Genomic DNA, 16,985 nt, shown 5'->3' on the forward strand with positions numbered 1-16,985 from the left:
GCCTGACTTTCTGGTTTTAGAACAGAGACGTCCTTACCTTGCAGATACATTTCTTCTCCTTCCGTGAACATTTGGTTGCACCTGCTGCATCGTGCACAGCTTGGATGATAATGCTTGTCACCTGCCTAAGCAAGAAAGAGAGATGAGGGATCAATGCACTGTAAACATTGCTCACAATTATACTGCTCTGTGAGCACTCAATCTGCTAACAGACCACTCTCATTTTTCCTCTAGTTCGCCTGTTATAATATGGCTCTGATGATGTGACAGCAGCTATGGGAATGTAAGACCTGCCATTCTGGCTCGGTGCAAAGGTCCAGCATCCTGTCCTCAACAGAGGCCAGCAGTGACTACCCCGGGTAAAAGGCTACAGGAACAAGACAAGATAGAACAGCCTTTCTTCTTCACACCTTCCCATTCAAGTCATCAGTGGTTTAAAGACTTCCTGGTGAAAGGCTGTGTTCCAGTCTCTCTATTCTCCATGATTTTGCCTGACAGCTTTTTGAATCTCCACTTACCAGTCCAAAGCAATGAATGTTACACTGCAGCTAGACATTTGTGCAAACCTGCTGCCTCCTCCTTTTGCAGACAGCACGTATTTTCTCAATTGCTCCGTTGTTATGGATGAATTTAGACAATGAATGACAGTTTTCAACCTGCCATTTCATTCCTTGGCTGCCTTCCCAACACTGCTGATATGGGCAACTTCTGGGACCCCATTAACCCAAAGCACAAATGCCTGACTTCAGAAGCTACATGGGTGCAGGCAGCTTGAGCTGCCTGAACTATTGACATAAAGATTCTAAATACTCTAGATCCTGTAACCCAAATCCACCGAGTCACTTAAATACACATCTCTTCAATACAGTGATATTCATAAAAGACTTGGCTGATCAGGTTTCAGGCCTATAAGGACAGGAAAAATCAAGGCACAGATACGATTGTGATTTCTCCTTGGGAGAAACTAAGCATGCAAAGCCCATCAGGCTTTTTGAAGGGAAAAAAAAAAAAAAAGGAAAAAAAAAGATTAATCCTAAACCAAACAAGTAGCGACAATTAATGCATTCTAAAAGGCTTTATAAATGTATCTGATTTCCTAACACGTTAACTTCAAATGCCTTTTCACAAAATATTCCCTATCAACTGAAATGTTATGTGCACAACACCAGTCTGCAGCATAGTGCTGCAAATACTGAACGGGCTTCCAAGGTAGATCTCACATTCAGACAGCTCAGCACTCATCAGCAGGAGCCTGTATCCTTCTCTGCACTTTCTGCTGTGCACAATCAATATTGTGCATACAAAGGAACAGGAATTTTATCTGTATTTGGTAAAAAAAAAATAATCCCAACTTTTGAGCACTCCTCAAATTCTTCAGCAGAGTGAGGGCCCAAAGAGCTGCTTGTCATAAGCAATTTCAGGCATATTTCATTTAAAGATGATGCCAAGCCCATGTCCTGGAAACTGCTCCCAGTTAATGAGATATAAAAAATTCCTAACAAGACTGAATCACTGCCGGAAAGCATCTTCTCCAAACAGGAAGACAATGATTACAAAAATACATATGAACTCATAGAAGAGGAATCTTTTCTGGGCTCGCCTGTCTCATCCAACTGCAGAACATCTCTGCTGCATATGAGAGCTCAGATTTTCAGTAGGCACATGGATTTTTTTTCTGAAATAAATTCATAGCTTCTCAAAAGGTATTCAGTACGGTAGCTAAGAAGCTATCTAGTCTGAACTGGGAAAAGTACAGGGCCTGTTATGTTATGAATTAACCCCTGACATATCCCATCTGAGATGGGGCCATGTCTCATAAGATGTTATCCAAATTCTCAGACACAAAAGACTGAAACAACACTGTGGTCAAAAGTTTTTGTAATTTCAGTTAACTGCCAAAAAGTCTGTACATTGATACTGTCAGATTAATTAGGCTTTATAAAGAAATAATTCCCTTCCAAGAACGCCAATAGCAAACTACGGCAATGGAGTTTTAATGGATCCAGCAGAAATATCTCTAACGTGAAAGCACCATGCTCTGCGGACAACAGAAATCATGCATTCACATCCGAACAGTTTCGGCATCTGTTCTTCCAAGCTTTGATGTACGTGTGTTTTAGGAACAGAATGACAGATGACCCCGATGTATTACTCAAACGTTGCATTGCACTGTCCTAGGCAAAAACTGCTGAAATCTTTGGTTTTTGGGTAGTTTTTCTGGCAGTAGCCCAGGATTCTGATTTTTGTGTTCCTTATTTTGCAGTCAAATTACAACAACTTGGGTCAGTAATTTCTACTAGCTCCATTCACCCTTTGTCCTAAAAGGATGTGTATCTGGTCTAATCTCGCTAACATTGGCGAGTCTTTCACTTGCCCTGATCATCTGACAAACATGCCGTTTGTTTTTCTCCTCATCACAAATATTTTCTTAAGGACACCTGGTACATCTGTCAGTTGATTATGACTTCTATAAGCAGCCTACACATTTAAGAAAGTCAGATTATTTACAGGAAAAACAAATCCAGGATTCATCACAATATTGTGTGTAAACCTGTGGCCACTCTGAAGCTTCCCACTCCCCGGAAAAAAACTCCAATATGCTACTGTCAATGTAATTTAAACAATGTACACATATCTCTAAAACAGCCAAAATGTTTATCAGATCTTTCCCCAAGGCTGTAACAACTGGCCAAACGTTAGCCCAGAGTGAGCAGTGATGAAGGAACACCACGCCCCTGCTAACACAAGCTTGCTAAGTGGAAGCACTAACCCCTCCTGCACTGGCTGGTTTTGCTGGAGTTTTATATCACAGCAGCTGCAGCTGTTGCTGAATGCTTCACATCCAGTTTCATCCATTTTCTGCCTCAGCAGTGTTTCTATGACTCTGGAGCAGAGCTCTGTCTTCAGTGCGTATCCACTGGGAACCAGTCTGCAGCTCAGCTAACCCAGGGCTAATCTTGCTAAGCCTGACTTGCCATCATCATCTGAGAAAGCAGGTTGCTAAAAATCAGTCATTACAACATATTAGGAGAAACTTCAGGATCTACAGGGAATGAAATATTCACACTTTTCAGATATTTGTTTTCTTCCTAGCTCTCAGGCTACTAAACCCACACTCAGCACAATCGGTGTGAAGTTTCCTGTAACCACACGTTGCCATACTGGGGGCTGTTAAGGCTGACATCCCAGTCCTGCTGGCAGTACCAAGCACCATTACTCAGTGCACATTTGCCCTGAAGGTTCTTCAGCTGAAGTGTAAGAGGGTTAAAGGCACTTGCCTTCCCACTATGCCTCACTCTCCTTACCCCTTCCCAAATTCACTTCATATCCAGAAATCCCTTACAGCTGGTTTGCTACTCAAAAACTTCTCAGCTGGCATCTTGCACCCTGCCGACAGCAACAAATCACTTCTTGCTCAAAAAAATAGCTATTTAGTCTTTTGGGACTTAAAGCCAAAACGGTACCATTTCTCATAGGTGTCTGGGAAAGACAATTGTGGGTTGCACAAAAAAAAAATTAAACACAAATGACTCCAACCCAGAAAACAGAAATACAGCTGCATGCGTGCCCCAGAAGCCAGCCTCAGTCCCTGCTTTGAGCACACCCAGCCCTAATCCTAGGACCACAGTACTTCAAAAGCCAAGGACTGCACTTTTAGAGTCTATCTCCTCCCTCATGCTGTCCCCCCAGCTCCCACAAGACCAACTTTTATTTTCTCAGTGCTTGTAGAGCTCCAGTCTGATTAAATAAATGTTTTCCTCTTTGGTGAACGTGAGAGCTTAAGATTTCCTATTACTCATGCCTTCAGTCCTGTTCTTTCCAGCACAACGGTGAACAAGAGCCAGAAGGGACAATAACAAGAATCCCACCAGGAGTGCTCACATGCCAGTGGGTCTGGTGGAGGAAGAACTAATTACCAACAGACATTTTCTGTTGGCCAAAAGACACAATTAAGTGCATTTTTGCTGCGTTACATTTGCACAGCTGTACTCACTCTCCATTCAAAGATATCCTAGCAATCACCTGACAAGCAGCTATTAAACACAGAAAGCTCAATTTTCCTAATACAACTTAAATGCAAAAAAAAAAAAAAAGTATGTAGTTTTAAGAGTGCTTTTAAAAGGTGTTTTTTTGTTTTGTTTTGTTTTGTTTTTTTAATGAAGAGCTATCAATCACAGCTCTTTGATTGACAAATCTAATCAAATATTTACTCCTACCATGACTCTAAGGAGGTTGACCTGATTTCTCAGCTCTCTTAAGGACTAAGGAGCAGCATAAAGAATAACTCAGACTCATCTTTAAACCCCTTAAGGAATGTCATGAATTGTAAAACAGGAACTGTAGCAGTAGCCTACCATTTTCCAGGGAAGCTTTATTTTAATTACTGGCAGAGGTCACAGAATCTTTCACCCTGTTTGATGTTCAGGATAATATCAAATGCCATTGTTTCCTTCTCTGCAGGCTTCTGTGATCTCACAGGCGGGTGGAACAGCACAAACACTATGAAGACCAAAATTTGCTTTTAATAACATCCTGGCCTAAACTGTCCACTCATTTTTCCCAGGGTCTTATCTGTTCAGCAAGTCACTACAAACTTCTGTGCTGAGATACAACAATAAAAGTGCAGCTCCTGCTTCCAAAGGACATCTGAATCTCCCGTAACTTTCCCTGTTACTACCAAAGGAAGGAAAATGCAATACAATTTACATTTTGTAAACTACCTAGCTTGATAAATCCTTGTTTGATGTGCATCTTTAAAACGAAGACCTCCTGACATTGTTTGGAGTACTAATGTCACCACCCCCTCTGGAGAGGAGCAGCTCCCAGCAGAGCCCTGCCCTGCGCCCGGAGCAGTGGGAAGCAGAGCTCACACCGGCAGTTCCCAGGCTGCGAGAAGCACGTGAGGGGGAAAGTGGGAAATGGAGCGTGAGGCCGTGACTCTAAATCTGAATGACAACCTGCATGCAAGGGACGTGGAAGAATCCCAGAGCCTTCCATTGACTGCTGTGCTGTCTTGGGCAAGCCGAGACTGGAGCTGCTAGGAACACTTGCACTGTTCTTCCATGCCTGCTTTCTGAGTTATACAAGATACTTCCCAGTATCCCAGCAGTGACTACCAGCGTCATGCTATTACATTCCTTAACAGATGGACTGTATCAAACTTTTGGAACTTATTACTGTTAATTCCATCAGCATACAGTATTATTATACTCATTAGTGGCTGCTAATAGCAATGCAAATTATTAGCTGCTTAGAATATCATTTTTCCTTATAGAAAAGATGTGAGTAATGCTTCAGGCTACATCTCCAGTGTTGCAATTGGTCTGCTAGCATGAAGAATCAGCCCTCCTGGGAGCTGAACATCAACCCGACTTACTGTGCAGTAGGGCCCTAGCAGCCACCTGTGACTGCACTGTCGGCTCTGCCTCAAGTTCTCATTTTCCTACAACACCCAGCAATGAACGAGTTGCACACAAAGGTGAAACATGCTAAACTAGAGGTTCCTTATGGCAGCCACTCATCCTGTCTTCACGGAGCAAATGCACCTATCGTTACACACTGTACCACAGCTAAGAACTTACATTCTCCACACAGTTAACAGCAGGAGGTTGTTACTTCAAAGATAATTCCACTCAACTAAGACATGCACCCACAGAAGCCTCAAGAGGCCAGGTAGAGTATTCTGGTCTGTACAGAGAAGCAAAGCAATAGCAGACCCACCTTTATTGCTCACTGCCAGGATTTCTAACGTCATCTCTATTAGGATCCTGGGTTATATTTATGCACAGAGAAATCTAATCCCAGTGACTGACCATGTAGTTAATCAGAGAGAATTCAGAGAAAATATATGTAGTAGATTGTATTAAGGTATGTGTATGTCCTGCAAAGTAAGACTAACCATTGAATGCGTGCAACATTTGCTCCATGTTCTGTCTTGTTGTGAATAAGTATGTAAATTGTTGGTATTCTACCCAGTCTCAGACATCTCACTACTCTATGCAATTTATAAGTCTTCTTTCATTATTATCTGGACTGACTGGATCTAGGATCTAGAAGGATACTAAATTTATCAGGGTCATTCACATCAGAGATGTAGGAGTTAAAATAATGACTAGTGTCACTATGGCTGAGGAAAGTAATCCAAGATGCATGTTTTCTGTTCAGAAATAAAAGATCAGGGAAAAGTCCAGGTTCATAAACAGCAATTCTCACGTTGATTCATTGAGAGTCAATACAAATCTGTGAATTCACTGTCTTTGTGACAGGTATTACTGGTATACTTAACTAGAAACTACTTTCTCAGTCAGCAGAACTGCAACTGACTTCAACCTGCTGAAATTTAGCTAGAAATTTCAATAACAAAGCTCTTTCATATCTTAAAAACCAAAACCAAACAAACAAACAAAAAAAACTCTCCCCAAAACAAACAAACAAACAAAAACCTGCATCTGACAGCTATTTTATAGATCAGAAGGCACTGCACCTGACACCTGGCAACAAATATTAGACCTCATCCTAATGTGAACAGGTTATTTGCAATTCTAAAAATTAGCAATTACTTTTATTTGGATCATGATTTAATTGTGTAGACAGATAAAGAACAACACTGTATTTTAAAGGAACATATACCTAGATCTTAAAGTAACCATAAAAAAATAAATCCTTGAATTTTAAAGACAGCCTACTGAATGTCCTAAATTGTGTACTGTAAAAGACAAACAGGAAAATTACCATGCTCCGTACTCTTTTATATAGAAAAACCATAAGAATAGAGATAATTAAAAAGGTAATGTAAAAGGTAATGTTAGATACTGTTTGTTGGACAAGATTTTTTTTTTTTTTTTTTAAGTGTTTGCCATGAGTCTACTTTTACAAATTAAAAGACTTGAATAAATTGAACTCAAGAGTCTTTAAAAAACAAACAAACAAACAAAAAAAAAAACTATAGCTAGGCAGTTGTCTGACAGATGGATGTATTAGCAGGGGGGAGACAAACACCTCAGAGATGACTTCCTTCTGCCCACAGCATGCGGTACCTCTGCTACTGGCCCAAACAATATAATAAGAACAAATATAAAAACCTTTCCTTGTAAATTTGCCGATGACTCAAAACAATGTTTGTTTAAGCTACCTAAAATCTAACAAGTATATTTTAATAGCCTAATGCAGAATTGCTGCAAATCAAGCAAGCAGCGCCCTGGGAGACTGAGCACCACGTTGTAGGCCACAGCCACTGAGGGAGGCACTTGGAGGTCATCATTAGTAACTTCCCAGAAAGAGCTTGCAGAGTACCTAAAATAGCTGGTTCTTCTGATCATTTGGTGTGTGCAAAGAACATAAAGGGATAGCAGAAGTAAGGTTCTGCTTCTGACTATATACTGCCGTCGCTATTATAATACCGACAAGTGGACACATGGATTTGCAGAGTAATTCAGTGGAGAGCCACCAACCAACGTGAGCCTTAGGCTGTGAAATTGAAGGACTTGGAGCCAAATCATTACTGAGAGAGATGCTTCAAAGATGACTGGAGTACAATGGAACAGTAATTAAAAGCAAAGAAGAGATAATAATAGGAAAGAGAATGAGCTTTTCAATCCCACCAAAACAAACAAACAAACAAAAACAACTGTAACATCAACAAGCTAAAGTTAGACAAATTTAACCACAAAATAAGATGAGGTTTCTACAGTAGAGGTAACTTAAACAGCAAAAGGGAAAATCTGTGACTTCACAATCATTCTGCAGCCTTCATGACGAAACAGGATAATTTCACAAAGGATAACCTCTTATTTTTATTATTTTATCATTATCATCATTATTTTTAGGGAAAAGCTCTATGATTTTGAAAAGAGAAGGTCAGGCAAGACACTTAGCAGTTCCTCTAACCTTAAAATCCATTCCAATGGATATAGATGGAGATATTTACCCATGCACCAAGGCCAGGCCTGGTCTGGTGGGAGGTGTCCCTGCCCATTGCAGGGAGTTGGAGTTAGTTGTTTTTAAGGCCCCTTCCAACCCAAACCCTTCTGTGATTCTAAACTGCTCCTAGGGAGCACAGGACAGAATAATTAGAGTCAGAGCCTGAAAAATTTACTCCTTGAGCTGTCTTGGCAAAGCAGCAGAATTCCTGGTATAGCAGGAACTTTGCTGCTGGAAGTGAGCTTTTGTTGATGCGGTTTGTGGCTCAGGGAGACAGCCCAAGCACAACGCCAGGAGCAGATCGGGACGAGCTGTGCCGCATCAGCACCAGAGCTGCTACTGCCATGATTGCACCAGAGGCTCTGCAGAACAGGCACAGCTGAGATAGCTCAGTGCAGGGCTCAGCAAAACTCCTGCTAGCCTGCTCAGCAGGCAAGTGTCTTCCTATGAATGAAGGATGTGAGAGTCTGGGGCATTAAGCAACTCACCTTGGATCAAAAGTAATTCTTGCAGCAGATCCAAGCAGAGAACTCAAATTCTTAGACTCCCAGTCCGGCAGCGCCTCTGAGTAGCACACCACCAGATCCAATAGCTGATTTCCTACCTAATTAATATAAAATTGTCTTTCCAGTTTTCTGTCAGGAGGCTGTTTGTGGAACCGTGCAACCTCTGGCATGCCATGTAGCAATGCCTGGTCTCCACTCCAATGTCTGCATTCAGTTCAGAGGGAGTGTCCCAAGAACAACAGAGAAAGAAGAGTTGGGAAGGCCAAAGGAGGGGGAAGAGAGATTAAGCATGAGATCACACAGTACCTCACCAGAAAATAACAAGAGGACATAAAAGAAAAGTAGCCAATAAGAAATAAAGTAAAAATAAAGCACTCACTATATGCTTATTTGTACCTGGTAGATCCCCACGTTATTCTAATAGGAAAATATGCCAGAAGTGAACTGAGCAGAGTATTTTCTTTTCCTTTTGGTGACTGCTATCTGCTCTTGTAGCAAACTCACCCTGTTGTCACCGTTGTTCCAGCTACTCTTGTCCTATAATGCTTTAAAAAGTATAAGAAGTATTCTGTCCTTGATTAACTGCAATGCTACCTGCTACCTTTAGAAAATTCTTCCAGTAAGAGGTCACAATAAGCAACAGATGACCATCTAACAAAGGGACAGATATTCTTCAAATATTTTCCTTCCCAAACACATCACTCTTAACTCCAGAGTCTTTAACACATAATCACATGTATGAGACCGAATTTGTCTACAGCGAGGCATTTCTGAGGAATACTTGCTTTGCGATTCTGGCCAAAATGCCATCAAATTAACTGAGTGAATAAGTTAATGCACAGAAATAGCTGTCACTTTTTCAAATAGAGTAACTTAGAATCTAATGTCAGACCACCAACAGGTACTTGGTTTAAAAGCAGAGCCTTTTATTTTTGTCAGAAGTCCATTTTATATTGTTTGTCAGTCTTCTCATACAGATGATTTCTAATTACAGATGCAAAACTATGCAAGCATACTTCTGAATCCTAGCTGGCATGAACATCACATCAGAGTATGTTTCTCAGAGCCAAGACACAGCCATTTTACTTGCTACATTGTTTTCTTCAGTTCCACATAAAATCAAGGTTTCTAGTTACCGCAGGAAAATGACCCCAGCAAAATAACCATGATAGAACATATTACTGTGGTGATGAACAGAAAAGAGATAAATGAACATAAAGTAGAAGGGGATACCTAACATCACTTGCTGCCATCAAAGTTTCAATTGAATATAGCGTCTCTATGACTGTTGCCTCAATAGCACAGTACTTCAAGGGTGCTGCTGAGGAATCTGCTTGAAGTTTTACTGCCTCAGTTCTTATTCTCCTCATTCCTAGGAAAACAACATTTTCCAGCCAAGATGCAACTACTTCACAGAATTCAAAGCAAAAACATCCATCTGTATGCATAACAAATCTCTCTCCAAGTTGTACATGTGCAAGTCAAATTCTTAACACACTAACTCATACTCAAGTGATTCTTGGTTCTCATTTCAGAGACCTTTGTGAACTACAGAACATCCCAAGCCAGTTTCACAGACAGTTTGAATGCCAGCATGTGTGTTGCTGGTGGTGCACAGGTGCACCTCTTGCTGTGTGCTGTTTTTCCCTCTTCCAAACAAAATGGCTTGTAATAAATGTCAAACAAACCAGGTATCTATCTCAAGGACAACTACACCTATACAACCTTCTAATGTAGCATGAGCAGGCAATTAAAACCTGCCTACTTTATGCTCCAGATGGTCATTTTAAACATTTAGTTACCTGCAAAATACTCAGGTAATCATATTTCTTCATCTTTAAAGCACTCAGTTCAGTAAAGAGACACTTGGGTGTTAATTGTGCAGACATCAAAGTCCCAAGATTCCAAACTTTGTCAGGGAAAGCACCCTGACAAAGCAGAGAGAAGAGAAGACTGAGTCCTCACACAGAGAATAATAAGCACAATACCTGTTTTGGAACCTGTTATAAACGTGTGACATCTATAGACTTGCCTCAACAGGCTCTTCTCCACTTCTCAAGTTTCAAACTGGTTTCTGCTGCATTCTTCCCAACACTTACTTTTTACTGGGGACAGGTGTAAGTCCCACCCCGCCCTTCTACAACCGAGGAGCAAACCCTCCCCTTATAGAACTTAAAAATGAAAGATCACAATCTTACAAAAAATATTCCACCACTTAATCCATTTTCATTGTGATCTCAGTCAAGGAAAATCAAAAACTAAACTGGCTGAAAAAATGTCATGATGTCACAGCTTACCTCACATTCCCCTATCACTACATCCCAATTGAAAGTGAGACCATGACAGTGGTTTCAGTGTAGTACTTTGGTGCAGGGATCATCGTAATTTTATACCTCTTTTGTGGCTGATTGTGGTGCCAACATTTAAAAGATGCAAAAATAAATAAATAAATACATGCAAAAGTTTAAAAGATGAAAAGAAGAAACAAGAGCAACTATAAAATGAAAACCCAATATTATGTTTTCCCTAAAACATATTGTGCCAAGAAAAGAATACATGTTCTACAGTGACAACCATGCAGTAGAGTTCTTAACACAGGTACATAATAAGAAAAATAAAGTAGTCCAGGTAATTTACCATTCCACTGAAAAAAAATAAATGTATGTTATGTGCACCTCTGTTACAGTAAAAAAGTACCTGTTTTAAGTACCTGTTGTGTGCTACTGGAATACTTGTAATAGTTATATACCACAAAGGCATACTTGGTGGCAGTGATCTTTATCCTAATATAAATGCCTCTACTGAAACGTCATTCTAAAGTATTTTTTATCAGTCTGCTAAAGTTTATCGCTAATACTTAGTGCAAGAAACACTCTACAGAATATTTAATTAAAACAAACAGGAAAAAGCTAAAGATGCTGTGCTAGGAAACATAAATCCTCATCAGCAAGACTGTACACAAGAAAGCAATTTATAAAGATAAGCCATTATTTTATAAGCACCTGCAAGACTTCACAAGTCCCTTTGTGGCAATAAGGAAGCTTTAATTGGTTATTTTTTCAAATTACTTGTTACAACTTGCTCTCCTTATTCACCATCCTGTACATCTTCTTAACATTCCTCCCTTTTCTATTGATGTTCAAATTGACTAAGGGATGGTTTCAAAACCACTGCAGAGAAGTTAATGCCTTGTGATGATGCTGCCATAGCAACTGAACTCGTGTTAGGGCTCTGTCAACTCCAGCTAATTGCTTTTACTATATGTCAAGCCTCTTCTAAATACAGATATCCCTCTTGCCAAGTTCAATCTTTTGAGTTTAAAAAAGCAAAGTCACCAAAACCTTGTTAGAAAGATTTTTACATGAAGTCTTTTTTTTTTTTTTTTTTTTTTTTTCTGAAGTTTATTATTATATTTTATTGGATTATTTTTTTCTGGAAGTATATTAAGTCTATATTTTTTGACCCTGTGCATGGTGCTGTGTTCTGTGCAATTACACATGCATATTTTTATCAGGGAAGGATAGTTTGAGTCAAGTCTGTGCTGCTACTCAGCTACAAACATTTACTAATATGCCTGAGTTGTTATACTTTTCATTTCCCCATTTCTACACAAACAAACCCCACATTAAAAACAATACAAAACCCAACAATGTTTGACATTAACTAATAAAACACATTTCCGAGCTCAAAGACAGAGAGACTGGAAAAAAGTTCTAACTTTATTGCTATGCATTGATTCTCCAGAAGTGATCACAAGATGTAACATACTATACTAAGAAGTATTTGAGATAAAGAAGTCTATTGTTCCTCCGTGCATCTGCAATCAGCTGCAATCAGAAACAGCCAAGCTCTGTCCTGTTCTCATCTATTTCTGGCAGTTTAAAAATGTTAGCTACACTCTCCAACTAAGACATGGGATTACACATACCCCTTTAAAAAATCCTGCCGGAGCAGTAATAATAGTACAAATATCCAATTCTGATATTACTGACAAGCTATTCAGTCACATCACAAAGCTGTATCCCCTCCCCGAAAAGAAAACTACTCCCCTTCTAGTTCAGATCTGGTTTCACAGGAAGACATTTACCTTCTGGTAAGAATTCCTCAGTCTAACTCCATCCCTGCTCGGCTGGTGGGCAGAATCCCTTCACCTTCTTGCAGACCAGGAGCAAGGCGCCCCTGAGTGCACCCAGCCCTCAGCCTCCCTCCTCCTTCTCCTTCTCCTCCTCCTCCTCGTCTTCTGCTCTCGCTCTCCCGCCCGCCAAGCCTGTATGCTGAACACACGCTGTCACTGACTCGACCAGCTTGCTCTGAGAAAAGGAAACGGGGAAGATCCTGGCCCAGGCAGGGGCAGGGCCACTTCTCATCCATCACTCGAGTCACTGCTCCATGTTGAACATTTTTTCCCTCAGGGACAGGTGTCCACCAACTACGAAACCAGCACTCTCTGGCTCTGGAAGTTATTAAATTTTACTTGCATGGCTTCTGAAGAATTTACACAGCCTCCTGGGTGTCAGTCTAGTTTTGTCAGAAGCACTTAGTTATGCTGAGCTTGTATTCTGCTCTGATTCAAGCGAGGGCAGGAAGAGCACAGGGGCCGCTTCTCTCACGGGTACAAATATCCTGTGTACTGCCAGCACCCTGCGGGTGAGGCCATGCCCCACACACATCCTGTGAGCCTTTGATGAATGCACAGTGTGCCCCATAAAACAACCCTATTTGATCTCTTCACAGGTAAATACCACAATCGAAACAAGCCCTGTGGTCTGCTGTATGTACCTGTCTGGCTGCGAGGGCAAACACAAGGCAAACGATCGCAGCAATGTGCTTCTGCTGTTTTCTTACCACTTACCTTGGTTGGTTAGGCAGCACGTTCGTGTTTTCCGATTTATTAGAACAGCAGTAAAATTAAACACAAAGCAAATCACAGAACTAACAAGGCGTGCACTAAAAGCTACCGCTTCTCATGTGTTATGTAGCCTTCTGCTGCTGCATTTTTCTGCTGTGTGAGGATGACAGTGCTGGCTGGGAGATGCTGGTTGAGAGCAGCTGAGTTACCTCCCAAGTCTATAAAATGTCCAAACCAGTGTGGTGATATGAAAACAGAGTGGTAATACATCCTTCAGCAATTTTCCTTAACACACCACCAAAACTAAACCCTTTTGCATACATCACATCATCAGTCTTTGTTTAAACTACTTCATTTATGAAAGCACTAAACACTTTAAATCACCTTGACCTTTACTACTGGTACAGGCTGCATCATCTGAATCTGTTAAGTGACACATTTTGTGATACTTCCAGGATAATCACTATGAAAACAACCCCGTGAAATATTTCATTCAGCAGAATATGTTTGCCTTTCATTTAACATTTCTGAATGGAAGTAAAATATATCTATGTTTGTTTTAAGAGGTTCTCTACACAGTTCTTTGATCTAGAAGATGTACTGGTGTAAGAACACAGGACCAGGTGCATGAATACCCTGCAGTACCTAAACTACATCCTGGACTGCAGAGAAGGGTGATGATTTCATGTGAGCTTCTAAATCTAGGCCTGAAATCAACACTTGAATAAACTCACAGGCTACTCTGGATCACATTCTTTGCTGGGTAAATGCAGAGATACGGTTGCCTTATACAACCATGGCAGCTCTCTCTCTCTAATTATTACTATTATTTACTTCTAAATTCTGAAGTCAAGATGTGAAAGAGAGAATTAGTATCTGAGTTAGGTGCAGCAAAGATAAAACGTCTTAAAATTCTGGCACGTTAAAATACAGCAACTAGAAGTATTAAGTTTCCTTCATATGAAATGCAACCTCGTAAGTATACTCACCCTCTTTAAAATAAGGGGCAGCTCAGCATAAATGACTATAACAGAACTGCTTAGAACTTGACCTTGCAGGCTGAAGTCAAAGGAGGCTTCTGGTTTCCTGGCATTTCTCTTTCCGGGTCCATCTGTTAAAATGGCATTATGCCACTGCTTACAAGGTGGCGTGCGAGTTTCAGCAGTGCTCAGGAAACAAACACAGGGCAGCCAGCAGCCCACCAGAACAGGAACTCAAGCTATGCACAGCCAGGAGAAATCACACAATGCCTTTTTATTTGATAATGAATAGTAAGCAAGTAGCATTAAAAAAATAAAAAATTAAATGGGTAGAGTATCCAGATGGTTGAGGGATTTGACAGTAGATATAATAGATATATACATCTTCAGATCACGAGATCAAATCAGTAATAGAAAATAAAAGTGAAAATCTCAACACCTGAATTTTTTATTCCCAGGCTTTCTGTCTAATTTCATGCACGTTATTTGTCTGTTTCTGTCTTGGTATCTTCTTTCTACAGAACTAAAAGAATACTACTTAGGAGTTTTGTAAAACACTTTAGATAAGCACAGATAGAATGCATGGGCGTAGGCACAATCCACCATTCTCTGAAGTCAATGGAAAGCTTCTCAGTGCTTTAACATATTTTGAATCAAGCCCTACAGGAATAATTACATGATAAACACGAGGCAAAAATGATTTAAGCCAGCATCTTTCAAATAGCTAAATATGTGCTGAAGTTTACTCAGATTTGTGGAGTTACACATGTCTACAGAGAGATCTGTAGGATTAAGACCAGATGGACATCTTTCCATAGGCAAGCCTTGAAACTCCGAAGACAACAACTTAGACTTTCCACTGTGTGACAGTCCTTACTCTCATTATGGCATTACTGCCTGAGAAGAAAAGTTTTTCACTGAAGTTAAGAGGAAATGAGTAATTTGCCATAAATAAAGGTTCCTTTCTCCTGGAGAAGCCCAAGGAAGAGCACTGATCTCTGTTGTCTTGACAACAGTATCATCAAATACTCAAGTATTAAAGCATCCTGCATGCTCAAGAAAGTTGCAGTATCTATTTCATGTTAGATACTTATCACATTCATTGTGCTGGCGTGCAGACTTATCTATCATCTGTGACTATTTATCACAGAAAGCTATGGGCAAAATAACATGAGAAATACCTGAGCTGACTTAAATGCACATGGCATTTTTTTCTATTTTTATGGCTATTCAAAGTTGTCAGATCTATGGTATAGAAAAAAAGGAGATTCTTCCATGAGATGTGGATATTAACAAAATATATGCTGTTTTTTTTTTTTTTTTTTTTTTTTTTTTTAAGTAATGCATTTCAAAACTGAGCAAATAAATCATCTCTACAGAATGCTGGTGAAGTTCTATTTTCTTAAGGCTTGAATCTTAAAAAGTTTGAGCTCAAACCTTGGCTTTTATGACAAAGTTTGCTGAACGTGCCTACAGGGCATAGCACAGCTGCCTTCTGAGATGAGGACGCTTGGGCCAACATTAGCTTCAGCTGTGGTTGTCTCTCTTGCTGACTGCTCAATGTAGAAGACTAAGGCCTGATTTTTCAGAGGTGCAAAGCAACAATGAGGGATAAAAATGAGCAGGAGCTGGGATGCTGCAAAGCATCTTAAATTTTCTATTTAAAAAAAATAAACTCTTACTAGAAAAACAGGTATCACCTGCCTCCACAAACAAAGCACAGATTCACGGTTTCATTTCGCTTCAGTTTTCCTGCTTTTCTATACTTTCCATCTAGTAAAGTAATGAGAATGATCAAAAAATAAATCAGTCCTACAACAACAGCATTCTGTTGATTTCTTCTGATCCATTAGAGGGAAGTGTTTGCATACCACGTGCCACATACTTCCCCTCTAATATCTTCACATCATTGCTTTGGATGAATATTATGAAATAATATATAGTGGTCCTGACATAACAAATATTTTATTGTTGGATTAAATCAAAGACCTGGATCAGATTAATATTTCTAATTAATACAAGTAAAATACAAAGCTAGGTAGCAGTTGAGCTGCACAGTAATGCCATAATCTCCACCTCCAATAACTGTGCTACTTCACACTGATAACATGGTTTCATTCCCAAGAGAGGTGGCAGGACAAGAGACAACGCACATGATATTAATTGACAAAAATGCCCAACTTTGCCAAAGAAACACTGCTTAAGAAAACAAGGAGGGAAAACAGTAATCTGTCTGTGAGAATCCCGAGCTTCATCTAAATTAAAACTTCAGGTGTACTGAAAGGTTGTGGGTGACTTTCTGTACAGGCTAATGAGGTTGTTACTTGTCCTGCCTCGAAAGCATCTGCAGCCCTCCATGAACTGCAGCATCCTGTTCTGTGACCCTCTGGCTACTTCCAATCTCTCATCTCCTTTGTTACCAGAGGATTTATGTCATGCTTTGGCCCCATCCTTTAAACTACTTTTCCTGCTCAAAGGGGACTCGTGCTGACACATAATTTTCTCATCTTACATGCATATTTCCACTTATTAGTGCCTTTAGTCTAATTTAGAGACATTAGTACTGCTCCTTTAGAACTGTGCATCTCTGACAGCATGCAAGATTTCTAGGAGGAGACAAGAAACTAGCCCATGGTACTACTAAACTCCTCGTATTATTGAATATTAGCTGTATCTTCTAAGCATCTTTTCAAGTGCCGCCCAATGACAGAAAATGCTTGTATGTCTCTC

The 16,985-nt window shown here is 40.1% G+C and overlaps 1 protein-coding gene across 15 annotated transcripts in view; it reads right to left on the reverse strand.

The window, feature by feature from the left end:
• Positions 1 to 16,985, reverse strand: part of ABLIM1 (actin binding LIM protein 1) — a 191,032-nt gene that overhangs the window by 56,337 nt on the left and 117,710 nt on the right. For all 15 annotated transcript variants that reach the window (XM_038180873.2, XM_072039814.1, XM_072039808.1 and 12 more), the window contains one exon: positions 38 to 125. In XM_038180873.2, coding sequence (XP_038036801.2) covers positions 38 to 125 — 88 coding nt within the window. The remainder of the gene's footprint in view (positions 1 to 37; positions 126 to 16,985) is intronic.

The sequence above is a fragment of the Anas platyrhynchos genome, chromosome 6 (genome assembly GCF_047663525.1).
Source record: "Anas platyrhynchos isolate ZD024472 breed Pekin duck chromosome 6, IASCAAS_PekinDuck_T2T, whole genome shotgun sequence".
In the NCBI taxonomy this organism is placed as follows: domain Eukaryota; kingdom Metazoa; phylum Chordata; class Aves; order Anseriformes; family Anatidae; genus Anas; species Anas platyrhynchos.